We start from the raw sequence: 27,870 nt of genomic DNA on the forward strand, positions 1-27,870 counted from the left end.
TCTCTAACCAAAACCAGTGTGATGATTTATAGACTGTGTGTCTTAAATGACCGAGAAGATACTGCTGTTCTGAATATTTGAGCGACTGCTCAGTTAGCTCTGTAGAAGGACGAGCAGGGATTAGTGGCCGTTTTATGTGTGTTAATCTGACAGATTAGCTTGATTAGGTTAATCTGAGAACACTTTGTGTGTGTGTGTGTGTGTGTGTGTGTGTGTGTGTGTGTGTGTGTGTGTGTGTGTGTGTGTGTGTGTGTGAGAAGAATCAAAGTCGATATGTATTTGATGTTCTGATGGCGGTGGTTACCAGGCTATATTCTTCACAGTGTCTAAACAGTGTTTTGTTGATGTCTTGTCAATAAGCTCCAGCTGCAGTCAATGTCCACAGAGTCCCTCTCTATAAACTGAATCCCCTTCAGAGACTAGGCATCAGTATTCCTGTCTGAGGCAGCAATCCCCACTGGAATTTAAAAATGACTTTTTAACCTCTAAGAATCAGATTCAATGTGGATTATCTGAGTCACAGCATAAAAAACAGATTGTGTGCATTTACATTCATCTATCAAATCCACTGGCAGTCCATTGACATCTGTATGTGTGTGTGTTTGCACACAATGCAGGCACCCACTGACATAATGACCATCCTTGCCTACACAACACCATAGAGATCTCATCTAGAAACTGTATTGACATATTGACCACCCTCGTCACACTCGAAAGCAGCCGATATCGACATGTTGTTCACGAAGGAATGTAACCTAGATTTGGTTTAAAGCAGCTGCCATCTACGTTTATCACTTTGCTGAAGGTAAACGCAAGTAGGGGTGACACTGCTGTAAAAATAGGTATATGTATAAAAGGCATACAATAGTTTAAGCATTATATTATATTTTTTTCTTAGTGCTTATAAATACCATGTAAAGACCAACACTAACATTGTGTTAGTCTGCTCTCTCAGTACTTTCTGACTCCTCTCAGTCTCTGGCACTTAGACCAGAGCCCATTCGGTACTGTGAATGTAAATCTATATATTTTTTTGTTTTTTTAAAGGGCCTGTAATTTTCTTTAAAGCTGGGAGCTGTAGTTTTTTGCAAACATTACTAAAATGTGGTGTATTTCCAGTTGTGTATTAATATCATTATTAATTTGATGCAGTAGTGTGTATGGGATTGACTCAAAATAACCTACAATGTCCATGTTTGTCATAACGAAGGAAAATGTCATTTTAATCATTTTTGGACAGCCTGATAAAACAAAAACATAATCTTTTGTTTGACTCCATACGGATGCAGCCTATGTAAAAAAAATACATTCTCTGGAGGAGTTGAGAACACGCCCAGTCCACATGAATATTCCAGGTTAAAGTGCTGTCAGTGTGGACGCTCGCATTTGTCTGATTCACCACCAAGGTCCAGAAAAGTATCAACATCTTACCATCATCTCTTTCTCTGTCTATTTGTTTTCTGGCCTGCTGTTTTTCTGTACTCAGTTACACTAAACAAGAAACAATAGGTTACCCATGCACACGTGCACACAGACAGACAGACAGACGCATATACACACACAAAGAATGAAAACACTTGTACACACAGACACATGCACACACTCACACACGCATAACACACTTATCAAGTGATTAACTGTCAAACTGCACAGCCAGAGTTCAGCAAAGGTCAGGATTGATTTACATAGACAGATGGAGAGCCCTATTAGTGTCTGTGCTTGTGTGTGTGTCCACTCCCCTCCCCCTTCACTGATTGAACCTCATCACACACACATACACACAAATGCACAAAAACAGACACACACAAACACACACATGTGCACACACTCCCCTGTGGCGCTGCTCTGTGCAACTAGTTCATGTTACCATGGAGATGATGAGCTTGCTGTACATCATCGTGATGGGGTCGGGGCAAAGTGAAAGGTCAAAGGTCGTGGCTGGCACGGTGTGTGGTGTATTTGTGTGTATCAGTGTGAGGATTGTCCTGAGGGGAAAAATCTTACAATGTGAGAACGTTTTGTAGGCAATGAACCTAACAAAACTGCAGCCATTCACATGCCAGAGCTGCAGTCTGAGGTTGTATTTAGATCATTTTGGTGTATTAAATTAAATAGAGCAGATTAGTGGAACACATTCACACTATCTATTAATCTCTGCATCTGTATCATGAGCTTGGAATCATGAGGTTTTTATCTGATCAGAGTGCAGCTCTGAGATACTGACCATTTGTTACACATTCATAAAAGTTTTGACTTCAGTGCAGATAAGAAGACTAAGGAGTCAACTACATTGAGCATTTTTGACTGATAACTTATAGTAGGATCCTGGTTTACTATAACTAGGATGTTATTCTTGTAGCTTTATATCATGTATCATACTTTATAGTTTATGATAACATTGTACCAACTAGCATCGCCAGTAATGGAAGAAGTCAGATGTGTCCTAGTTTATGTTTCTGAATCAGACCTCAACCCTTCTGGTGTAACCTATCGAAGAATAATTATTACAGCATTATTAGGTTTCATCAGGTTTGAAAAAAACCTGTGTGGGTGTGCATAGCCTTTAATTTGCAATATAATATATTGTAGTATGTAAAGTACAAGTTCCTCAAACAAGACAACAGTACATCCACGTTCCAGCACCTGTAATTCCCTTATTTCACAGGAAATCTGTATGACAAGACTAATAAGTTTAGGTTTAATCAGGAACCATTTTCTTTTTTCAGTTTTTCTTGTTTCTCATCATTGGAAAGCCGTTGAGCTAAAGTATTCATTTTTGTTGTTTCTTTCTTCTTCTTCTTCCTCCTCCTCATCCTCTCTTTATTCTTATTATCTTGTTGGCCTCATATTGTGAGTCTGTATGTTCTAACTTCACTGTGGTACATGACTCATTAGTATTTGTCTTCTTCAGCATGAGCATCCTTTGCTTCTGCAGTAAATAAAGTGATGCTGATGTGATTCTCATGTGGTGCTCTGATGTGTGTGTGTGTGTGTGTGTGTGTGTGTGTGTGTGTGTGTGTGTGTGTGTGTGTGTGTGTGTGTGTGTTTGCGTGTGTGTGTGTGTGTGCGCTTGGTGCGTGCATGCGTGCGTGCGTGCTTGTGCAGAGTGAGAGAGAATGGAGAGAGAGAGATAAATGCTGCTGTCGTGCTGTGCGGTGCGCTCCGTCACTTTGATAAATCTCACAGCGAGCTGACAGCACCTGCTGACAGCACGCTAAAATCTGATTGGCTGGAACAGCTCCAGGTCAGGAGGATGCTAATGGATATGATGTGGACAACAAATCACACACAGCAAAGCAGACACACACACACATAAAAACACGCAGACAAGGACACACATGAACAAATAGGTCACACACGCACACACATGTATGAAGAATATCCTGCACACACTCATACAGTATATGGATGCACAATCACCCCCTGTCTGACTTTGTGTGTATCATTAGCAGGGCAATTACAGCTAATGATAGAGAGTCGCCACTCTGACTCACCTGATAATTAATTAGCTCATTTGCAGTTTATTTTACATTATACAGCTATTTTCATGTGAATGACTCTGAGTAGACAATTAGACTGGAAATAATGAATCCAGAAAACACAAGTGTTTTCTTCAACATGACCATTTACACATACAGTATATAAGGTATTTGATACACACTTACTGTATGTGAAGCATGTGTAATAACCTGATTTACATACTTTATTTTTTGTTTTGCTCTTTGTGGGTTATTGCCAGTTATTGCTAAGATGCATATTTCCTATTCAGTTGATGTCAATGTGCATTAGATTTATTGAAATGTTTCATGCATCTATAACGAGATTTATAATTCAGCTGTCCACACATTACTCTGTTCAGACAGTTAATATATTTATTTTTACTTTCCAGGCTTGTTCAGTACCTAAAAAGCTTAATAATGATTCTTGTTTACTTTATAGAATTAATGACCTGGAAGAGTTTGATTTCCAGGTGACCTCCACCAGTTGGTGGGGGAGAGAGATGATATAATGTTTATGGTGCATTTTGCTGGTGTGTCACTTTTAATGCAAGCTTGCTTGAAGAACAAACTAAAACAAAAATTGCACTCAGGTTAACACAAACTAAAGACTGAATTGTATTGTATTGTATACTGATATGCTGAATTTCTGCATGCAGTTAATACAAGGTCGAAACTGAGGTGCTGTGTTAGTGCTGTATTGTGTTCAGCTGAATGGGTTCAAATTTCTGTTGTAACATTATTAAAAAACGGGGATTATTCCCTCTCATTAGTTATTAAAGTGAGAGTGAGAATCATAGTTTACCCCAGAAAGGTTTATTATGCAATGAGATGTCTTTTAACCAAGTATTGGAGTTTAAAGGGGTTCGATACTATTGAATACTGCAAAAAGTGTTCCTCATATCATGAGACTATGGTGAAAGGGCTGTACACATAACGTCTGTTTTCTTCTCGCCTTTACACCCACATACACACAGACATGATACTCTCCTCTGATCTCTGTTTTGATTTGTTGTTCATCATGTAGGTCAGGAAAACTCATGCTCTCTCTGCTTTCAACACCCTGTACCTGCTCTCTTTGCATCTCACAGATCAGTCACCAGGCATTAGATGTGATTTGATTTCATTCTAATTTTCACTTGATTCGAGAGAAATCATTGCTGACAGAGAGAGAGCTAGAAAAAGGGGTGAACAGAGAGAATACAACATGAGTGAAACATCAGTGAAAGTGGAGAAGGAGATGGAGAAAGTCATGGTGTACAGGGAGGGGGTGGAGGTGGGATGATGAAACGCGGTTGCAGTCTGACCTTTGAAGAGCTGGTGGAAAATGTAGGGACAACTTCAAAAGAGCACCATGAAATATACAACACACCGCTGCTGCTGCTGTCGCTTGAAATCCTCGTACCTCCAGGTGTGCTGTTTTTCAACTGGTTGTTTTCTCCTCGAGCTCACCTTTGATATTTTCCTTCACAGGTTGGACAAGCGTTGCTACCTCAGAAGCCCCTGTGAAACACGAGCTGTTGGAATACAGATTGTTGTCTTTTCGTCTCCTGAACTTTGGCTTTGTCAGACTGTTTTTATCTGTTGTTTGAAAGAAATATGACAGTGAATCAGATGTGTCTCTTCTTCTTTGCGTCTCCCTCCCTCTTTAAATCCATCTCTCCCTCCATCTCTTTCCACGCTTCACATCCTTCACTTGCCCTATCTGTGTCTCCACCTCCCCGTGCACTGCTGTGGATGTGTGTCTGTTCGTGTGTGTGTGTGTGTGTGTGTGTGTGTGTGTGTGTGTGTGTGTGTGTGTGTGTGTGTGTGTGTGTGTGTCCTGTCTCTTGATCTGTCCATCTATCTATCCTGTCGCTCTCTATTTAGTTTTTTTTCTGTGTGTTTGTGTGTGTGTGTGTGTGTGTGTTTGTGTGTGCATGTGCGTGTGTGTGTGTGTGTGTGTGTGTGTGTGTGTGTGTGTGTGTGTGTGTGTGTGTGTGTGTGTGTGCGTTTGCGTGCGTGGTTGATGCAGATGAGACAGTGATACATGATTTGCTGCGAGTCTTGCTGTCAGAGGACATCAGATCATCAACCACACACACACACACACACACACTCTCATACACACATATGGAGGCAAACACACACATACATATGCGGGCACACACACCTACACACACATATATACACACAGCGTCTGAGGAGATAAGGGAGTCTTTGAAGGTGGAAATTAGTTTTGGCGCCTGGCTGCTCCTGTCTTGCAGGTCATGTGACTAAATCCTCCAGTCACACCAACATAAACTGATAAGACAGCTACTCTGTGAGTGTGTATTTGTGTGTCTGCGCGTGTGTGTGTGTCCTGCTTGCTGTATGACTGTGCACATTTACCTGAGTGTGTGCATTGAATGTGTGTGTGTGTTTGTGCCTGAGTTTGCCTGTGTGTGTGTTTATAGATTCCATTTATCCAGTGTACGTCTCTTGTGGCAGGGCGAGGTAATTGGTGGCAGATAACAACCACTTAACACACACAGACACACAGACACAGACACACACACACACACACACACACACACGCACGCACACACACACACACACACACACACACACACACAGTAATCAGAGGGGATTTACAATGTGTAGTTTGGAGCCTAATTGCTCTTCAGGTCCCTGTGAGAGTGCTGCCAAAGCCATTAGCCGCTGCTATTCTCAGAGTATTCAGTGTGTGTCACTTGAGTGTGTGTGTTTGTGAGTGTTTGTGTGCATGTGTGTGTGTGTGTGTGTTTGGTCTCTTGAAAATGAGTGTGCACATCACTTCAGTGTATTTATGCATGTATGTGTGTGTGTTTTGTTTCCAGCATTTGTGTGTGTGTGTGTGTGTGTGTGTGTGCGTGTGTGTATGCTTGTTGTTCTGTGTGTATGTATGCCCTTATTTGCTTCTCATTGGTGCGCGAGTGCCCGTAGCTTTAGTGTTTTTCTCGGGGACTTGGCTCCCCTCCAAGCCTGGAGAGCTAATTGGAATTAGAATAACATTCCTCAAAGGCCGCTCGTTTAGTGCCTGCGCTGAGTGCTAACGACAGAGTAGTGGGTGAGAGAGAGGCGGGAGAGAGCGCCCTAACGATCTGCGCTAACAATGTTTTATTCTGATTTTTAATGAGGGGTAATCACTCAGCTGGAGAGGAAGAGCAGTGTGAAAAAAAAGAGAAAGTTGAGGGAGGGATGGAGGAGGTGGTGGTGGAGGGAAGAGAGGTGAGGAGGAAACAGTAATTATCTCCTCTCCGAGCTGTGAGTCACAGCCTGTCTTGCGGTCTCTCCTGAGGAAATTAGAGATGCACACTAACTGCCTTTATTCAGAGTCAGTGCTACCTGACAGCACCACGATAACCAAACAGAGGCCTCTCTGTCACTGGAGTCTCAAAAGAACAAACACTGCAGCCACCACTATCTGCTTCAACTTACCTGTGCTCCCTCTGGTCTGATAAAATCTTGGTGGTTTGTAGACATGAATTTCAAATGTTTCCTTAACCGATGAAAAGTCATGTAAAGAAACATTTCCTGAGTTTAACTAAATTGAACTCCACGTGACAGCAATGAAGAAATTTACTTTGGTGCTGCAAGCAAATCCGCTGACCACATCAAATGTATTGAAGTGAATTTATGATTTACAAAAAACAACCCCATAGGTTGTTGGTGCAAGCATCTTATACGACCCATAGTCATGTTTTATTGTTAGGTGACATCTAGCAGCTTGGTGAGACAGCATCAGTCTTTTCGGCAAATGCCCTCAAATGACATGTTTACGTTCAAGTGGCAAAGCCCTCCAGTGGCTGTAGTAATTAAGACATGAGAAATGGAGGAAGTCAAGTGACATTGTTATAAATTGTGTCACAATTTCTTCACAGTGGCGTGACTAGGCTGTGCCGTTTTGAAGGCTGCTACAAATGTGGCTGGGAAATGTGGCCTTCTTTTCCAATGGGTGGATCCTTCGTGGCCCAACCTATTCCAAGATTCATTGCACGCCACTAATGAAAGCAAAAACCAACAGAGAGCCTGAGGATTACACTTTTAAATGTAAGTATTGGGTCTCAGCTCAGTTCCACAGTTAATGGTAAAACTGTTAAACCCACAGGCCTTAAAACTTGTCAAGGTTGCTAGGTGACAGGAGCTGCGTTTTGGATGCAATGGTAAGGGCGTGCACAGCTTGGGATGCAAAGCGAAAATGCTCCGTAGACCAGACTGTCTCATTTCGGTTTGGCCTTTGCAGTCTACAACAGCTACAAAGGACCAAACCTTCGTCCTCCGAAGGATGCCACCCCTGAATTGGGACACAGCTATAGAGAGACAAAGTCTGCACACGGAGGAGGTCGGGATGGATGAATGGGTCGACAAAACATTGGACTTTGACACAGGAGACCGCCGTTTATCTCCAACCGACAGGCAACGTTGTTTCTTTTAACCACAACCGTGATCAAACCTTAACCACATGTTTATTATCGTAATCATAACAATCAATGTTGTCCAACCTTAACAAACTACTTATTTTAACCCAAATAATGATCTTTCCAGAAACCTAACCAAGTGGTTTTTGTGCCCACATGTAACCAAACATCTACCATAGCAGTGTCAGTTAATCTGTGGCATATCTCCTAAAAGTTCCCTGTTAATCAACATATCTAAGTTAAGAAATGTTGATAATTGAACTTACCATTTTTATTTTGTTTGTTTGTTTATTTTATTGCACTTGACTAAGGCTGGGTTAAGGTCGTGGTGTGGTTTAGCATGTAAAAGGCCAACAAAGACCTGAAGCAGGTAACATGACATCTTGACTGTAGTAACATTTAATGGAAATCCCCTCCCCGTCTGGCCAATGAACTAGATCAGTAATGGGACTATAAAGTATTGAACAATTAGGCTTTTTAAATCCAAGATCCCTCCAGGAAGCCACCTATTATTGATATACTGTGAACTCTCAAGATTTTTCACTCAGTCCAACTGAGCATTAATCAATATGGAGTACAGAGGGGGTGGAGAGAGGGGGAAAAACAGAGTGAGGGAGAGGGCTTGAAAGAAATCAGATTTGCAAAACAGAGTGTGAGAATCAGTGTTAGAATACAGGAAGAGCTAAAAGACAAAAGAGAGAGAGCAGCCAAGGAGAGAGAGAGACATATGAGGCCTCAGAGAAAGAGAGAGAGCGAGAGATGGAGTGATATGGCATACAGCAGTAGTGGAGTGTGAAACAGATGCTGCTCAGTGGAGAGTGAGAGGCCAATGGAGCTTGTAGAATGCTTAGAAAGGGCAGAGGCTGAATCAATTCACACACGGACACACACATAAATCTACACTATCTGTGCATGTGTGTGTTTGTGAGAAGTGGGAGGAGTGGGTGTGAGAAGAGTGAAAAATGGAGAGAGCAGGGGAGGGGGGAGGAGAGGTGAGTGATAGTGGCAGGGGAAAGATAGAGGTGGAGATGGATCAGGAGAGAGATGGAGGCTGATTATCGCTGAGCACTGACAGGGTAAAGGCCCCCTGGGTGTGATAGTACCACACATACATTTTACACACACTCACACGCACTCTTCAAGTAAACACATGAGCTTACACACTCACCCACAAAGTGATGGAGATGGAGCTGCCAGAGTGTAATACAGTTAAACCCCCATTTTTTCCACCGCCATCACCACTGAACGCCTGTGCTCCTGTGCTCACTCTCTCTCCTTCAGCCCCCCCACCTACACCACCACCCCCCTCATCCCCCCAGTTCCCTGTCCCCCATGTTAGCATTGTTTCTGTCTCTCCTCCCCTGATCATATTCAACTCCCAGCCTAATTCTCAGTCTAACTCTGCCTCCAACGCCCTCACCTCCTCTCCATCCCCAGAAATCCCCCTCTCTTCTCTTCTTCCTCCTCCTGCACCTCGTCCTCTCCTCCCTCTCTCCCTCCCAGCCTCCCCCACTTCTCTCCTGGTTACTTTATCATAGCTTCTCTCCACATGAGGGGATTCTCCGGACCCTCGGAGCAGAAAATGGAGGCTAGTGGAGAGAGACAGCAAGAGATAAAAAAAGAAATCACACTGGCAAATATGTTGCACAAACCCACATGTGCACATACAGTACATACATTCAAAATGCTGCTTTTCACAAGGACAAAATTAGCATTTGTTTATTTTACCATAACTGTTATCATTATGATTATGCTCAGCTATCATCATCATCCTTGTGTTCAGAATTATGATCATCAGATGTGATGCCTAAAAACTGTTCTACACTGAATATTTAGTGGAAAGAAAAACACAATTTCAAGCCCTAACTGTTGCTCAACACATACATTTCACATTAGTCATAGCTCTGAGTAACGCTGTAACCTTCAGCAAGATCATTGTGATGAATTTGTTCATCCTCCGAAACAGAAAATGACAAATGTAAAATCAGTAATATCCAAACAGGTCTAAGAGTCTACAGCCATGCTATCAGCTCTGTGGGGCTGTACTGAGACACAACAGTGCTTTGAGCTAAATGCTAACATCAGCATGCTCACAATGACAATGCTAACATGCTAATGCTCAGCAGGTGCAATGTTTACCACATTCACCATTGGCTCTAAACAAAAAGTACAACTGGGGATGATGGGAAGGTGAGGTTTTTTACAGGTATTCGGTCATAAACCAAAGTACTAACCAAGACCTGATCATTTAAATGAATCAAAAAAGTAATTCAAATTAAAATTAAAAAATAAATGTCAGTACTAAATTTCATTTAAATCCAAATCCATTCAACAGAAAATACTTCACTTAAAAGCACATATGTCAAGCTTATGGTAGCAGCAGAGGAAAAGTCTATTTCGAGTATGAGTATCACCAAACTCATTAGGATTCATCCTCTGCACATCCAGGATATTTGTACCAAATTTCAGGGCAGTCTACCAAACAGTTGTTGGGATATTTCAGTTTAGACCAAATTGGTGGACAGACCAATGTTGCCATGTGGAGAGCCACCTCCAATAGCAGGATTAAAAAGTGATGGATGAATTTGGTATTGATCAATAAATGTGGCATTGATTCTCTTCAATTCACTTCTTGATTAACTTCAACGTTTTATGTAAAATAAATAAATAAATAAAAACCTACCAATTTAATTTTCATATATATGAGGTCTTCCTGCAGAGGGATTTGAGAGTTACCCAAGTTTCAGTTAACATCACACAGCAGAGGCAGACATTATTCAGTTTTATTTGTTCAATAACAATTCCTCAATTTGAGATTTAATACAAAATCTCAAACACATTTCCTTGTCTTCATGTTGCAACTTTTCTTTTCCTGCACATTTATGTCCATGGGGCAAAGCAATCTGAAAATACCCAAAAGTAAAACAGTTGGAGTACGGTATTTAATAGTCATTATGATTATAATCATGATGAGGTACAGACTGGCTGTCTGGAGAACATTTCAATAGTTATGTACCTTTCATCTACAGCCTGTGTCTTTTTCCTTTTAACTGTGAGAACGAGACATTGAGTTTGTCTCACTCTGTAGATTGACGCCTTTAGAGTAAAATAAATGAAACAAATGGTGATGTTTCATAGTCTGACAAAAGGACAGGATGGGGGACAAACAGACTTTTATCAGAAGAGGAGGATTATGGAAATCAGGTTGTGATCTATGGTGCGGTAATCCTTGCCGCAGCGAGCAATCCCATAAAAAGTGTTAGTGAGATTAACCAGCAGATTAGCCACGTAGCCACGCACATATTTAACTGATTAAAACCCTTGAAAATCCGGACACTGGGGAGGACCCGCACCGTTTAGGATCTGTATCCGCTGTTAGCTCCTTCCTGCGGCATAATTATGGAACATTTTGTGTGTTGCTCTTTGCACGCGCGTGTGTGTGTGTGTGTGTGTGGTCATAGAGCCAAGGCTAAAAGAATAAAGATAGGGGATTAGCATGGCCCAGAGGGTGACAAAGGATGTTTCATTTCCTTTTGTAGCCTGATGATTGATGAGAAAGTTTCTCAATCCTTTTTTTTCAATATATTGTGGAATATAAATTTAGCATTTGGGATCAAAAGTGAGCCACCTTGTGACAATCAATGTCTCTGATCAGCAGAGCCTGGTTTACAGCTATCAGATGGGTGATCAATAGATGATTTCAGTCCCAAGGGTAAAAAATCCTGGAGCTGTGTTTCTGAAAAATGATCACTTCCACCACAGCTGTTTTTGTGCAAAAACTAAGATCAGTTTAGACTCATAAATCACAATTATTGAAGGAACACGTGTTGCTGTAAGATACACAAAAATAAACATAAAGTTCATGTAGTTTGATTAAAGGACACAATTGGGATTTCACTGGACACATACAAATTAGAAAAATAGATGGAGTACATCTCATTATTGTATACAGTACATACAGTACACCAAATGTAAGTTAGAGAGTAGCAGATAGTGATTATCAGGATGACGAATAATCCAGTTCAGTTTCGCTTGAATCCTCCTGGATCTTCACTGTATTCAAGAGGAACTAGCAATATAATACCCTGTGGAAAAATGGGATTATTTTTCAGAGAGGCTGCTCTACAGAAAGACAGAGCTCTATGTGGAATCATCGACCACTGAGAAACCTTTTTTTTTTTTTGCTGACAAGCCTGTGGAAAGGCATTATAAAAAATTTCATTATACTAAAAACCCATTCACTGTGTGGAAAACATTTCTTCTTTGAACCTTTGACGGATCAAAAGGGGACAAACTCTGCATATTATAGTCATAAGGGATCCACATACAGTACATGACAACAAGCAGATATTCTTTGACTAAAATCCTAATTTGACTGTAACGCTGTGGCGATGCTTTGATGAAGATGTGAGCTGGAGGCTCTTTTGTGCAAGGAGTTTGCCTCTTGACAGCTAAATATGATGCAGCGTTCTCTGGTGTTCTTCTGACTAAATGAGGCTTGTTCAGGACGGAGTTCTTAATTAAGACTTAGTTTCTCTGGCAGGGAACATTTCAGCAGCTGCAGCCTCTCTGGAAAGGGGCTTGGCTGATGTGTAGCTACTGGTGGAGATTGATGTATGTGTATGTGTGCACATGTGTGTCCGTGTGTGTGTGCGCACATGTGTGTCCGTGTATGTGTGTGTATGTGTGTGTGTGTGTGTGTGTGTGTTTTCACTTAAACTGACAGTCAGCTTCAGGTGAAGATGCATATTAAAGATGGAAAAGCCTCACTCACTCACTCACTCACTCACTCTCTTTCTCTCTCTCTCACACACACACACACTCACACTCACACACACACACTCACACACACACACACACACACACACAAACCTTTATCTCTGTCCTATTGAATAACTCTCTGATGCTTTCCATATTCCATGCGAGGGATTATTACAGCTTACCCACAATCCCCAGCAGCTGATTATCCTGCATGTTGACAGGACAGAGTTGTGCTATCGGCCTTGTGCAGCAGTCGGCTGTGTGTGTTTGTGTGTGTGTGTGTGTGTGTGTGTGTGTGAGAGAGTGAGAAAAAAGCATACTGTATTTAATGTGTGTGTGTGTTTGTATAGTGTTTGTGTGTGAGAGAAGAGAGAAAAGTAAAGATTTATTCTGCATTTATATGTGTACGAAAGAAGGAGAGAGGAAATTATTTTCTTCTTATGTGCGGGTGTGCATGTGTGTGAGAGGAAATTACTTTGTGTGTGCGCATGTGTGTGTGTGTGTGTGTATGTGTGTGTGGTAGTGCGCAACCAGGCAGGTGTTTGTGGTTGATACCTGCGGCTCCAGCGGTGCTGATCACCTCAGCATGGCACCTCACCTTGGGAGGGAGACAGCTCTAAGCTCATTAGCACAAACACACAAACACACACGCACGCGCACACACACACGCACGCACACACACACAAATACACACACACACACACACACACACACACACACACACACACACACACACACACACACACACACACACACACACACACACACACACACAGGTGCAAAACACAGTGGACTACCTGGGGAGGTTGGTGCAAAAACTGGGAAGAAAGGAGGAAAAAAGCAAATAAGGAGGAGAGGAGTTTGCCACATAAAAGATAACCAGGGACTTGCAGAAAACAAAGTGAAAGATGAGTGAGGGAGGGAGTGCGGGGCCTGGAGGGACAAAAAGAGAAAAGAAATAAGAAAAGGAAAAAAAAATCTTGGTAGACAAAGGCTTTGAAGGAAGGTAGAACAGAGGGAGGAGGGAAACATAAATGAGACTGAGAGGAGGACTAGAGAAAGGAGGAGAAAGGAAAAGAGGAGGAGGAGGCTTGAAGACAGCATAACAGGATGTAATGGTTTTAAAGGCCTGGTTTTATTCGTGCTGGCAGCTGCTGCACTCTCGTTATCCCCTACTCGTATTTGTGTGAATTCAATTTAATCTGGGTGTATTGTAGCTTGTCTTCCTTCTACTGTTCCGCTCCATTTAAGTGATGTCCACAAACTCAGTGAAGAAAATTTAAACAGCATAAGAATGATGGCTAAGCCTGACTTTCGTTGTGATTGGTGAAAAAGTACATAACACATCTACAGGTTTAATCCAGTAGTAACAAAATCAAATCAGTCAGTTAATAAAATTAGCAATCTAGGATACCTCAATAATCTACATTTTATACATAGTATACTGTCAATTATCAATTTAAAGCTACACTCAATATTTTTATGGTAAGAATGGATTAAATGACTCTGTAGTTCCTTTCAGCCCTAAAATGTTTTGGCAGATTTGGTTGTTTTGATTTTCCAGCCCATAACTTTACGATTTGGTTCATTCACACTGCTCTTACAAGGATTGTTTTCCGCCACAGCAAGGAGCCATTTTCAGCAAAAACACTCTGATAAACCCACTGTACACCAGCGGCTCAACACCAAACAGCTCACAGAGAAAGTTAAAGACCAGCTGGTGAACATATTGGACCACTTACCAGCTAAAGAGCCAGATATTTTCCACAGGAGTTGGTAGAGACCAAAAACAGAGTTTAAAGAAAGAGTAAATATTGGACTCCAAATGAATTATTTTGTTGCTGGATGTGTAAATATTTATTATTATTGTTTATAATTATCATTAAAAAAGCTATTTGTTTACAGCTTTTTGTGCTTCCCTTAGTGGCCAAACAAATCGTAATTCTGGTTGTAAACAACATAAACTTTAAAAGACATATTATTGTTCAACAATCATTTATGTTGGGGTGCGTGTATATTATTAGTTATTTTGTGATGAGGTATTTTTATTTAATCCACACGGACATGCATAATTTATTTTCTACTTAAGTTTCACAACATTTTATTTATGTCAGTCTTTACCAATAAATGTCTCCCAAACCAAGGCAGCTTTGAGAAAGACCATTTGGAACAAATTAAACAAATAACGACGAATGAAAATTAGATAAAATGGTGCCACTAATAATATACCACACATACACACTCCATCACACAATCAATTGTATTTCCTGATTTGTCTGGATCGAGCCCCAAAAATAAATAACTAGTAGGACTATGAACCCAAATTCTTATAACTATTTTAAAACTCCCCCTTAAATCCTAAAATAGAGCAATTTCAAAGTGAAAAAAGCCTGAAATGTCACTCTCTTGTCCTGAACTGGTCCTCATAAAAGTAGAAATACACGTATGCTCACATCCATACTGTACACATAAGCTGAGCAGTGGGAAGAGAGCACCTTTTTTGTGTGGCGTTGAGATAAATAGGATTAGGGATTTGGGAGATTTAGGGGGAATAATCCATCTGTGTATCGGAGAGAGGCAGCAGCGGTGATGATCAAAAGAGAATGCTGTGATTCAGAGCTCAGAAATCTCTGGATAGACTGAAAACTTGGAGTGACATTTTCTCCATTTTTTTCTCCAAGGATCAGCTTTCATTTTGTCACTGTGACTGCTGTAATTGCCATATAATCACCTCATACAGTACAACGTTGTGTATGTGTGTGTGTGTGTGTTTGTGCAAGTGTCTGTGTTTGAGACCCATGGATCCACAGAGAATTATATATTCACAGTAATTAATCAGATTTACAGTTTACATCAGGGAAGAGAGAGAGTGCTAGTCTGTTTGTTGTGGGTGTTAGTATTAAGCAGGGGATTGGACTTGGTTATTTAACACACAGTTGATTTGAACAGCTGCTCTGTTCTGCTACTATCTATACCTCCATATCAATACCACATAGGAGAAAAAAAACAATCCACAAAACTCTACACACCAGTACCTTCACTTTTCTGCACACTGAAACATCCCTGGTTGGTTGAGTGAGCCACCCAGCTTCTTCATTCTTCACCTTTACCCACTTAATGCTATTCAGGGCCACAAGAGGCTGGAAGTGAAACAGGACGCAGTGGGTAGACAGCAGAGAAACACCATAGACAGGTCCCCTGTTTTCATAGGGCAAACAGAGATGCAGTGCCACTGCATTAACTGGAGGAACCAACAATAATCTGATTCCTGAGAAGTCTGTGTAAATGCAAGATTTGCAATGCAAGGTGTAGATTTTCTTAGTCTGTGACACTCAGGAAGGAGCGTAAACCTTACTACTGAGAAAATACACAACACACTAAATGATTGTCAGTACCTGGACCTCTGGCCCACAAATCCTGCAAAAACTCTAACTGGCACGTGTTCTTGAACCAAAACAAATATGGATGACAACTAAGATGGACATAGCCTCCTTGACGTCACCCATAGGTTTCTGAAGAGTCGTTTTGAAGCTCAGAGTGAACTGCTCCACTGTTGCCATCTTGGCAGTGTCTGACTGTCTATCTCCCGGGTAATCCAAAAATTAGCAAAGAGGTGGGGTGTGTGTGGAGCATGCCCTTGATTATGTATAACTTTAACAAAATTTAAATGGGAAAATTATATAAAAATTCACCCCCCGTACAGTTGTCATGAAGGGGGAAATTAGCTGTAGAGACCAAAACCAAAAGTTGGACATTTTAATATGGGATTCTATGGGGATTGGCTCGCTTTTAGAGCCAGCCTCAAGCGGCCATTCAAGGAAGTGCAGTGCAGTTTTTGGCACTTTAGTTTTGGCTTCATTTTTCAGCCGCAGAGGTTACCACTTGGTCGTCAGTCAATCACAGGGCTGCTCAATAATAAACAGCCTAGCAGCAAACCACTACATATGAAGCTGGATGGATCCAAGATGCCTACACTCAAGCAAAACTCATTCAGTCAAGTTGTGGGCTATGTCAAGTGGAGTCACACACATTAATACAGGTTTGATTCTATTTAGGTACATTTTAGTCCTTACAGAATCACTATTTAAGTGAAGTATAAATCCAGTCATACATATATACATTGTGCAGGTTCATATACAAGACACCTTCCAATCATGTGATGCAATCTGTTCACCTTTAAATGCAAAATATGACCTGCAATGCATCGTAAGTCACCTATCTCGCCATTTCATACACATGTATGAAGGCAAGAATGTAAGTAAAATAAGTAAAGAGCAATACATAACTTTTAGCTATCAAAATGTGTATGGTGTCATATATGATTTGCAGAAGACACAAAAATTGACAATACCACTCTCCAGGGACGTGTTTTGCTTCATCTTGCAATGCTGTAATTAGCAGCACGTGGGAACATTATAGCTTAGGATGTCAACGTCGTGATGAGCAAACAGGATTCAGGGCTGAGCCAGTGTGGCTTTGGTCTGTGGCAAAAAAACAAAGGAAACAAGCAAATTTGGTGATAAGATTCAGAATAAAGCAAGCTAAGAATTGAAGTTGCTTATTAAGAACACACTGATATTTCTACTAATGCAAGTCGTTTCATTTATCTCGACTCCATCAACACAAATCACTCCACCCTTTTGTAAATACCAGACCCCCAAGTGACCCATTTGCATTTTTCTCAGATTTTAGTATTACTTGAAAACATCAATAATTTTCAATAAATCAGCAAGATATATGATTTTACGCTGAAATAAGCACATTTTATTTCAAAGCTTCATCCACACAAAGCCAAATGAGGGCAGCCATTATCCTCTCCTAGCCACCGAGCCGTTGTTTAGAGTTTCAATAATACATAGTTTGCGTGAGGGAATCATGAGGAAGGGTCACCCATCAAAGTTTTATTTTCATGTCTGGAATGTTCTGTTTATGAGGCTGATTCTTAAAACTTTGAGCTTCCAACACCTTTATCTATAATGGATCCAAAAGATTTGATCAGTGACATCCGAATGTGTTCTTGTATCAACCAAGAAAGTCAAAGACCACTTCAGTTACAAAAAACACATTTATTGTCTAGACATTTCCATCATTATAGATTAGCTAGCATTAAGACCATTTAGTATTTCTCCTGATTAGACGTTTCTTTTCCATGTAAAAGACGTACAAAAAAAGTTGTTATTTCTAAAGCATGTCCTGTAAGAAAAAAAACATATATACATTTTTACAAACATTCAACAAACAAAAATAGATAAAAAAAAAAAAAAACTAAGCACAAAGTCATGAAATTAATTTGTTTTAAATGGCTGACACTGACTGATTCCTTCCTGTACCCACGCTACCCTCCTCATTAAGACAATCTTGACAAATAATTTAATCCCATTTGCAGTCCTAAAATCTTTTTTGTAAAGTGGAAAAAAACATTTTACTTTTCAAGGGCATTTAGACAGTCTCAGTCTCTGAACAAAACTTTAACAAGTGACAATATGTGGAAAAAATGTAATTTGTTTAGTGAATATGGTACAGGGGATTTTTCAGTTGTTCACATAGGATTTTCAATAAATACAAGATTAAATGACATGTTAAGATAGTCTTAGTTGGTCCCTGTATATGAAGCGTGGTTAACCATCCATACAGTAAGACATCATGTGTTTCAAAGAGTGATAAAGGCAGGGTCAAGGTGAATTTACAACAGTTAAGACAGTAACCAAAGGGTTGTTATTTAATTTCAAATTAAGGGAAAATAATTAATTTGAGACCATTCTTGTTAATTAATATGACCTCAACCAGTGAGCTTATTGTAAAAGAGATCACAAACAAATGAAATGCATTAAAATGAAAAAGCAATCTGTAAACCTGAAACTATTTTCAGAGTCTCTGAGATGTTAATTCAGTAGTGTGAAATCCCATCAGCATGTGCAGTTGATGACAAACACTAATGCTGAAGAACAGAGTGTAAGGGCCAAGAAATGAACAAAAAAAGTTACACTATGAAGGCTCATGTTGTTCCCCCTTTTCTTTCTCCGTGTTTCGAAACCACTTCAAAATTTCTGTCAATATTCTGGAGACTTCAGAATTTGTGGAGTTAAGTAGGGAAATTATCTGTTGAAACAGACACTAGAAAAGGAGAACCAATGGAATTCGAGGGTTAATTCTATCTCTCAAACTTTTTTCTTCCAGGTTCCAATAATTGGCTTTTCAACCAGCATCATAAGGAATAGAGGAGAAAAAAAAAGAAGAAAACAAGCCGCCTTTTTTCTGACCCGGAGTTAAGCCTTCTGTAACAACATTTAGAGTGTATTTTTCTGTTTCTGAAGCTTATTTGGTTTGATAAGTTAATTTTTATCCATATAACAGAGGACTTTAAAATCTTTTTGGTGGCACCTGAAATGGGTATGATTTCAGAAAAAGTACTGTGCCTCATGAGGATCAAATAAACCCATCACAGAAGTTAACAGTAGCATGATGCTAGTCAACGAGGCCTTCAGTATGCTTAAAAAGTACTGTATGCATGTTTTATAAGTACTGTGTGTCTACAAAGTGTGTAGGTGGACAGCTACCACTACAGTGCAGTTAGTGAGGATTGGACTTACTGTTAAGACAGAAAAGGTACTTTTCAGACAGTGTAGGCGTATCAGAACAGAAAGCTGACGTTTTAAGGTCAAAGAGTCAGAGCTGAGAGATAAACAGGCTGTGAGCATTATCTGTCTAGAACAAAATGCAAAGCAACATGTTCTGCATTCATAGTCTATAAAATGTTCATCTATCTGTTCCTCTTCTGTTGCTTCTCCTCCTTTGTCTCTCCAAAATTATGTCCAATTCTGTCCACCTTCTGCTCTTTCCATCTGCCATTTGTTTACACATTCAACCCCCTGGTCCTCTGGTCTGAGTGTTCGTTCTAGGGTCTGGCCCGTGGTCGTAACACTGGATCAAGTGTTTTAATATCTGATGTTCAGTACAGTGTTTTCCAGTAGGGCTGGTTCCAGTCAAAACAATGCAGAGCCCCCTTCAGTACAGTCATTGTCTGGTCCCTTTAACTGATCCCAATGCAGTCCATAGCAGAAAGCAGTAGCGACAAGAAGATCCAAATAATAGTTCCTGTCCTTCCATTAACATACAGCCTCTCCAGTTGATAGCTCCCAGTTGATATGGAGTCATGTATACAGGCACAACACAAATGTGCAGTAAAATGCTTCTCTCCTTCTTGTGTCTCCTCGGCAGGTGTAACAGAAAAAATGATGTGCCATCAAGGTCACTCTGCAATATCTGGCTCCATGTGAAAATTTCTAGAAACATATCAGTGTATGTGGAGAAAAAACAGATGTCCTTGGTTTCTTTTCATATATTTAGTAGATGACCTCGTAGACAGTGGCCTTCTTGTCCCCTGAACCTGTGACGATGTACTTATCGTCCACAGATATGTCACAGCTTAGCACCGAGGATGATTCTTTAGACTAAAGAGAAAGAAAGAAATACAGAATGGAAAAATGTAAAACTATGCTCTTAGAAAATAAAATTATGTCTTGGGTTCTTATTGATGAGATGCAGTAGCTATCATAACATGCTTGATAACGTTGGCAGAGATACATGCTGATGCACCACATGAGCCAGGATGTTGCCACACTAAAACCAATATTTCACTGCATGTTCCAACAGCAGCCATGATGAACATTGCAACTTTCTTGTGTATCAAAAACTGTAAATGGATATTAGAGAGTGCTCTTTTTGAGGATAATGCCATGAAAATTTCATGGCTTCCACTCATTCATTGCATTGAGGCAATGCAATACTGGTGGAAATTCAGTCGGTCTGTTACAGTCTGTTAAAGCTAAGAAAGTAACTTGGCAAGTAGCAGATTTTTCTGTTATCTACGTTAATTTTTATATAATGAATGTGGTGATCTGTTGTTCCAACCTGGAATATGCTGGCTCCATACGGTGTTCTCCATGCATTCAGTAAATTATCCTTTCCTGTGCTCACAAACCATTTACCTGGGGAAGAGACAAATACAAACGTACACAATAAGCACAAAGGTAAACAATGACATAATCAACAAGATATGGTTAAACAGTTAAGAATACAATAGACAAAACCAATTAAAAAGGTAAAATATAAGTAAAACCACTAAAGTATCCTGACAACCGAATGGTTAAGGTGCCTAAAGCGTAAGTGCAATGACCATACCACTCTATCTATTCCCTTGTTTCCTATATGCCTCTATACTGTCCTATTTAATAAAAGGCAAAAACACAACTAGGTCATAGAGCTTTCACAACACATTTTAATCACTAACTTTAAAGGGAATGGTTTTAAGATAGACCACAAAACTAGTAGTGAAAAATTAATTAAAAAGGATGAGACATAATAGGCCGAGATCAAGAAAGCCAGTCTCTTACCACAATATGCAAACTGCAGTGAGAGTACACAGCTCTCATGTAGATGAAGCTGGTATTTGTCAGGCTTGGTGACATGAAGGACCTCAACGTTGCTGCTTTCCATTCCCACAGCCAGCCACTCTCCTGTCGGACAGTAGCCAAGAGAGAAGATCTGGGCAGAAGACATAGGAATTATTACTTGAGTTGTATTAGCATTGAGTATTTGACCATGTGCAAAAATTTAATTCAGTCTTACTGTGGACTCTACTTTTCATGAAAAGGGTTAGTTGATGAAACACAGTTTGCTGATATGAGTGTGCACCTGTGATGTAAAGTCATGCTGCTGCAGCTGCCGTCCCTCTCTCAGATCCCAGGAGCGGACAGTGTTATCGAGGCCTCCGGTCCACAGCTTGGTGCCATCGTTGGAGATGTCAATACAGCTGGCTCCATCTGTGTGGCCCTGGAACTGCCTGCAGGATACACACATACATTCTGAGTTAAATAAAGAGAGAAATGTTTAAACAAAGACACCAGGAATCAGGTTGCCCAGGCAGTTGGTATGCATCACAGAAACCAAATGTGAAGAGCTTACAGTATTTCTCATCAGCAGCCACTCTTGTAGAACTATTGCTCAAAATTGTGCCTCTTGGTGCTACAACTTGTAATCATAAAAAGGTTAAATCAGCCAGGGCTGAGGGTCTGCTAATTAAGGAAGGTCGGTATTGAGGTTAACAGGTGGTTGGAGAACCGATGCAGTAATTGTAGATACACTGTAGATGAATTCAACTGAGCAACATATTTGTATTAATCTTCTGCAAAAATGTTTTTCCATCTTTTTATTATAAAAGCGTACAAACAACCAAGTCTCTCTTACCTGACAAGTGTCTGGTTGTGTAAATCCCAGACTGCGATGTTACCATCACTGCAGCAGGAGAAGCAGACTTTGGAGTCTGGACTGATGGCCAGAGCATAGCATGCTGGTGCTGATGATGTTAACTCTGCCTTGATCCTGGGAGTAGGCGTGGCCAAATCCCAGATTGACAACGTACTCGCCTCACCTCCCACTATTAATGTTCGACCATCAGGGAGGAGGCGACAGGAGCGGATGTAGTTGTCTCGGTTCTGGTTTGGTAGGCACAAAAAATATATACTTAATATTTTGCATATATACACAAATATTTGTATTTTTCATAGATACATTTAAAAATAAATATTATAAATAAAAAAATGAAACTTGTCTCCTTTCTGCTATACAGACATGCACGAAGACTGCAGAAATTATGATTTTTAATAGTTATGATAAACAATAACAAAAACATACACCTCATCTCAATCCAATCAGATGCCATTGTATTCAAAACCTTTGGCAAATTACATATTTTTTTGAAGTAAAAAGAAGTACATACATACATCATACATGCCATAAATGAGCCTGTTGCACGGTTATTTTTCATTTCATGAACTTAAAAAACAGGAAACAATTAACAGTAAGTTTGGGTGCCCTAAGTACTTAAGTAAGTACTTAGTAAGTGCCCTTGGAAATATTATGCTTTGTGGTTGTGTGGTAGCCAGTGGCTCAGGAAACACTGCACAGATAGAGGGAAAAGGGATTCACAAATAGGAAACTGAAACTGACAAGAAGCTGGTTTCTACAGCAGGATCTCAAAATCCACCATGAACTACTTCAAGAAATACAAATTGCCAAAGGCAGGGTTACTATGTACTGACTTAGTAGGGTGCCTATACTTTTGCATATGCCCCAATAATTGTTTTGTTTTTTTTGGTATTTAAATTTAACCAAAACTTTGCATACAACTGGATTTTGTACTGTATATTCGTCCTAGAAACCCTCCACCTCACTCACCAGACAGTCAAGCTGTGACACGGGGCTCTTGTTTCCTGGGTGACTAATGTCCCAGACCTTGACGCATCCCTTCCCTCCTGTGTAAACGTGTCGGGTGGGATTACTGATGGTAACAGCGCACACCACCTCTCCATGGTTCAGTGTGTTGATCTGACGGGCATGGCGAGGGATCCCTGGGCCCACCAAAGCATCCGGGGGGAATGGCACCGGCTGCATCTGTCCGTCGGCCGCCACATGAAAAGAGTAGGCACTGATGATACAAAAAATGAGAGCAGGTTAAGCATGGATATAAAGATGGAAGAGGAGGGGGACAGAGAATGCAGAAAAAATTCCAAGGATGGAAAAAGAGGTGGGAAGTAGTAGAAAAAATTAGATTTTTTCTGAAAAGAGGTTTTTCTAGGACACTGACGGGGCAATGTGAGCAATCAGTCCTCAAACATACAAGCAGCCACAAACACACTTACGGTTTGCCGCCGGGAATTCCTGTCAGACTGGGAGGCATTCCAGGAACTCGCATATGAGGATGAGGATCAAAACCAACCTTGAGGAGAGAACACAGACATTTTATGATCACAGTGCAAACACATGCCCATGGGCATTGGCAATATGCACTCAGGTCAATACTAACCTGTGGAACAGAACACAAACACTCATGAGCACAAAGCAAACAGACACCCTTGAGCACACATACCCTCCGAATCTGAATGACAAGTATAAGAGTCAGCAAACACACAGAGGTAGAGCTGTCAGTACTTGTGCCCCCAGTCCAACACACACACGCAGCTGGTGAGTACACAACCTGAGTTTCTATCAAGTGTTGCCCAGACACAGACACAGCTGTGATTCTACTAAACCTATTTAAACAGTGTAATGAACACTATGCAAATACAGCCAAGAGTGATGAGGTGACTGAACGTAATGCACACCAGCACACCCACTGTATAAATACTATCACACAGACAAGAGAAATACAGCTGTATAACTATTGACACTTTCCACACTTTGTAATATAAAATGTACAATGCTTATAAAAAGCATTCACAACCCTTAACTTCTCAACGTTTCATTATTTTAAAATACTGAATTACAGTGGATGTTATTCTGATTTTCAACACTCAACAGAAAAAAAGACTTTACATAAAAGTAAAACTGTCGAAGTAAATATTCTTTGAATAAATCTAAAATAAATAAAATATGATTACTGGTTACAATATAATTAACTTCATAAAAATTCACTGTGGCAGCCAATTGTTTTTAGAACTTCCGTAAGTTGGATGGAGATTGCCTGTGTTTAATCAAAGCATGACAACTGATTTTAATTTAAATTTCTGGAAGGTAAACTTATTGCAACTGGTGCAGCCATTAGTCACTTTCCTGGCAAAAGTGACATTATGAAAACAAAAAATTAATCAATCTGCTGCAAAGTTACTGAAACGTACAACTCTGGGGAAGGCTACAACATCTCCAACACACTGGATTTTTCCTCAGAGTAGTGCAAGGTCATAAAAAAATGAAAAGAACATAGTACAGCTATAAATCTGCCTGGAGCAGGTTATAGGGTTTCATGGCTGAGTTGTGAGTGCTGTGCATACAACTGTTGCCCGGGTGCTTCAGGGAGAACGGCAAAGAGGAAGCCACAGTTGATAAAACTCACATGAAGGCAGTAGAAGGCATGACTTTAAATTCACTCTGTTCTGTTCCCACATATTACCATGCAACTTCACAGAGCCTGAGAAGTTCCACAAAATAGATGGGATAAAAACTGAGGTGTCTGATACCAGCCTATCTTCAGAGTCACAGCTATAATTCCTGCCAAAGGAGACTACTAAATATTGTCCTGACAGAGGTGAATACTTACATAATTAATAATTTTGTGCTTCATATTTGTATGATTTATTTCACAATATTTCTAATGATTAGGGTTCAAGAAAACCTAATTACTTCCACTGTTCAATATTTTAACACTGAAATATGAAAATGTCAAAAATCTTATATACAGTTAACTGCTTATGCTGATTTGATATTTTGCAGAAGCTTTCTTTGTACACGAATATAAAATGTAATTTTGCCAAAACATAAGTCACCATTTTGCACTCACCATGGGTGAACGGCCATATGCGGCCACAGCGGCCGCAGCAGCAGCACTCATCTGAGGTGACATGTTGTGTAGTCCAGCAGCATAGGCCGCAGCCCCGGCTGCACCCGCCAGCTCCCCATTCATACCTGCTGCATGGGGCAACATGCCAAATGCACCCGGGTATGGGCCTGGTACAGCAAGGGGTGTCCGCAAACCTGCAGCTGAGGATGAGAGGGAAGGAAATGGTAAGACGCATAAAAAGCTGGTAACAACTAAAAGGGCATTCAAGTTCAACATCCCTTATATATCTAAGAACACAAACCTTGAGAAGTAAATAGAGATTTCTGACTGAAACTATGATTGATGGCAATCAGATTTATCGTTCCTATAAAGCAGACTCCGGGGAGCTGTAGACATGCATGAGATTTTTCCAAAGTAAAGGTGTGCCATGAAACATTGGTGATCAAGCCTTACAACAACAGTTCTTTTGGAAGCAGGAAAAGTAAGTCCTGCATGATTTATCCAAAGCCCTTTGATTTTTGTGATAATTGTGAATTTTCCTGGAGACAAGTTAGAAAAGACAACTCAATACCCTCTGGCAAAAACTCAAATATTAAAATAACACAACCTATCATATCATTCAATTACAAATGTTTATACGGGGCTTACTAGGTGGATGTGGTATCTCCATGGAGGGGGGTTTGGACAGACTTGGCCGAATTCCAGGTGTGGAGCTCGGACCAGGGGTGGAGTCACCTCTAGGTGTGGGGGTGCTTGACTTTAGCCCAGGTGTGCCTGCCTTATCTCGCTGCCACAGAGAGAGAGACACTTCAGAAATACACAAGAATGTAACTACTGACATATGTATTCAACATCTATCAATCCATCCACCTAGTTTATCCAACTATATGCTAAAAATCTGAAAAATATTTGTCTTATCCATCCCTACCATTGCCATCTCTTTGGACTTGAGGGAGGAGGAGCTAGCTGATGATGCAGTAGAGGCTGGACTACAGGGGTCTTTCTTGAGAAGACGTGCTTTATCCAGGCCATTCTCTCTAGGTGAGGGGAGAGGTGTGCCACGAGGAGAGGCTGGATCCTGGTGAAGGGACAAGGATTCGGTGAACTACCCGAGAAAAAAAATCACTGTACAAAAGTGATGTTGGCATTTTCCTAGATAGAACATTTCAGTCCCATGGACAACTGTGAATATATTATAGTCAATTCATAGAACGACATCCCCCACACACTACTGTGATGCCTGTCATTTTATTTTTTTACATCCCTCCCATGGGAAAAAACCACAATTGTCAAACTATTAACAAACAATGAAAAAAAAAAAAAAAAATCAAAACATACTGACCTCATTTGAGACATCCACCACTAAATTATCATCACTTTTCTCCCCGTCGCTATCCTGCAAAGACAGACCATCAGTTAGCTCACCATTAAATATTCTCTCCCTTCACTTCCATCTGGTAAATTTCTTTAACAGAAGATTGTCACAAATGTCCTTGTCCTTTTATTAGCTGAAAAACAGACTGTTACAAGGAACTTACAAGTGAATAGTCAAGATTAATACCAAAGTGAAACATCACTCGAAACAAAACACTCAAAATGCATGTTTCCTCACTTGCACAATTGCACACAACAACACACACACAGACAACAGAACCATTTCTTACATAGTGGCTGGAGTCCTTGTCATCTGCCTTGCGTTTCTTTGTGTCGTTCGGAAACTCAGGTCCGTTGCGACGCTTATCTGAGTTCCTAAGACTTTCTGGCAGCAATGAGTTACTCTGCAGATGAAAGCAGAGAGGAGGAGTAGAAGGACAGAACAGTGAAATAGGAGCACACAGGGAGGAGAGATTAAAGAAAGATGATAGGTAGTGTAGGTAGAAAATAGAAAAAAGAGAGAGGAGAGTTTGAAGGACAAAGAAGAAAAAAAACAATGGATTTGCAGAGGTGAGACAATTTACAATTCAGTTGTGCTTTGTTGTGTGTGCATTCATGAGTTCAGTGGATCGTCTGATCCATCTACCACTAATTACAAAAGCTATTCAGCTATGTGTAGAGCAGGTTAGAAAAACAGACTCTTACTTGCAAATAGGTTAATAGTTCACAGAAGCATGAATTAAGTAGCACTAACACTTCAGTACTAACAGCAACCTCTTTTCTCACTTGACCAATGCCAGTCACAGCCACACACAAACACACGCCTGTGAAGTTGATGATTACATTAAGTGGCTCTCAAAATCTATCAGTGCTCCCTCTCCTGGCTCTGACAAGTTGCACTGGCTGCAGTATGTGTGTGTGTATTTGTGTGTGTGTGTGCGTGTGTGTGCGTGCAATGTGTAATTGACTGTGAAAGCCTGTGTGTATTATCAAGTGTGTAACAGACTGTCTGTGTGTGTTACTTGCATAACACTCATGCGCCCCTCTGTGTCCCAAGACTAGACACACACACACACACACACACACACACACACACACACACACACACACACACACCAGAGCTGCCCCCCTCTGGCCTCCTGACCAACGGATCCTATTGTTAATGGATTAAAGCTTCATGTTGAGTCCATTATAGTCTCAGCCTGTCAATGAAATGTGCATACAACATACACAAACACACATGCGCGTGCACATATCTAGCAAGGGAGTGGGCTTTGAGGGGAGAAAGGGTAAATGAAGGAGGAATAGCTAAGAGAGGAGGAGCATGGGAGGATGGTGAGAAAAAAGGGGAAAGGGAGGGGATGAGATTAGAGGACAGAGAGGATGGAGGGAGGGTGTGAGAGTGTGGAGGAGAAGAAAGGGTGACAAGAGATGAGGGAGGGAAAGAGAGGCATGGGGGGGCTGAAAATCTGTATTCTGCCAAAGG

The 27,870-nt window shown here is 40.6% G+C and overlaps 1 protein-coding gene across 1 annotated transcript in view; it reads right to left on the bottom strand.

Annotated features, from left to right (window-relative positions):
- Positions 1 to 17,915: 17,915 nt before the first annotated feature.
- Positions 17,916 to 27,870, bottom strand: part of LOC111230811 (transducin-like enhancer protein 1) — a 36,034-nt gene continuing 26,079 nt past the window's right edge. Inside the window, exons 9-20 of the mRNA XM_022757648.1 lie at positions 26,675 to 26,788; positions 26,353 to 26,406; positions 25,939 to 26,088; positions 25,659 to 25,797; positions 25,011 to 25,210; positions 23,377 to 23,453; positions 22,913 to 23,162; positions 21,923 to 22,170; positions 21,371 to 21,518; positions 21,070 to 21,220; positions 20,588 to 20,664; positions 17,916 to 20,127 (exon numbers count right to left, since the gene is read on the bottom strand). Coding sequence (XP_022613369.1) covers positions 20,020 to 20,127; positions 20,588 to 20,664; positions 21,070 to 21,220; positions 21,371 to 21,518; positions 21,923 to 22,170; positions 22,913 to 23,162; positions 23,377 to 23,453; positions 25,011 to 25,210; positions 25,659 to 25,797; positions 25,939 to 26,088; positions 26,353 to 26,406; positions 26,675 to 26,788 — 1,716 coding nt within the window. The 3' untranslated portion in view covers positions 17,916 to 20,019. The remainder of the gene's footprint in view (positions 20,128 to 20,587; positions 20,665 to 21,069; positions 21,221 to 21,370; positions 21,519 to 21,922; positions 22,171 to 22,912; positions 23,163 to 23,376; positions 23,454 to 25,010; positions 25,211 to 25,658; positions 25,798 to 25,938; positions 26,089 to 26,352; positions 26,407 to 26,674; positions 26,789 to 27,870) is intronic.

This window comes from Seriola dumerili, unplaced genomic scaffold (assembly GCF_002260705.1).
Source record: "Seriola dumerili isolate Sdu_G_001 unplaced genomic scaffold, Sdu_1.0 BDQW01000290.1, whole genome shotgun sequence".
Taxonomy (NCBI): Eukaryota; Metazoa; Chordata; class Actinopteri; order Carangiformes; family Carangidae; genus Seriola; species Seriola dumerili.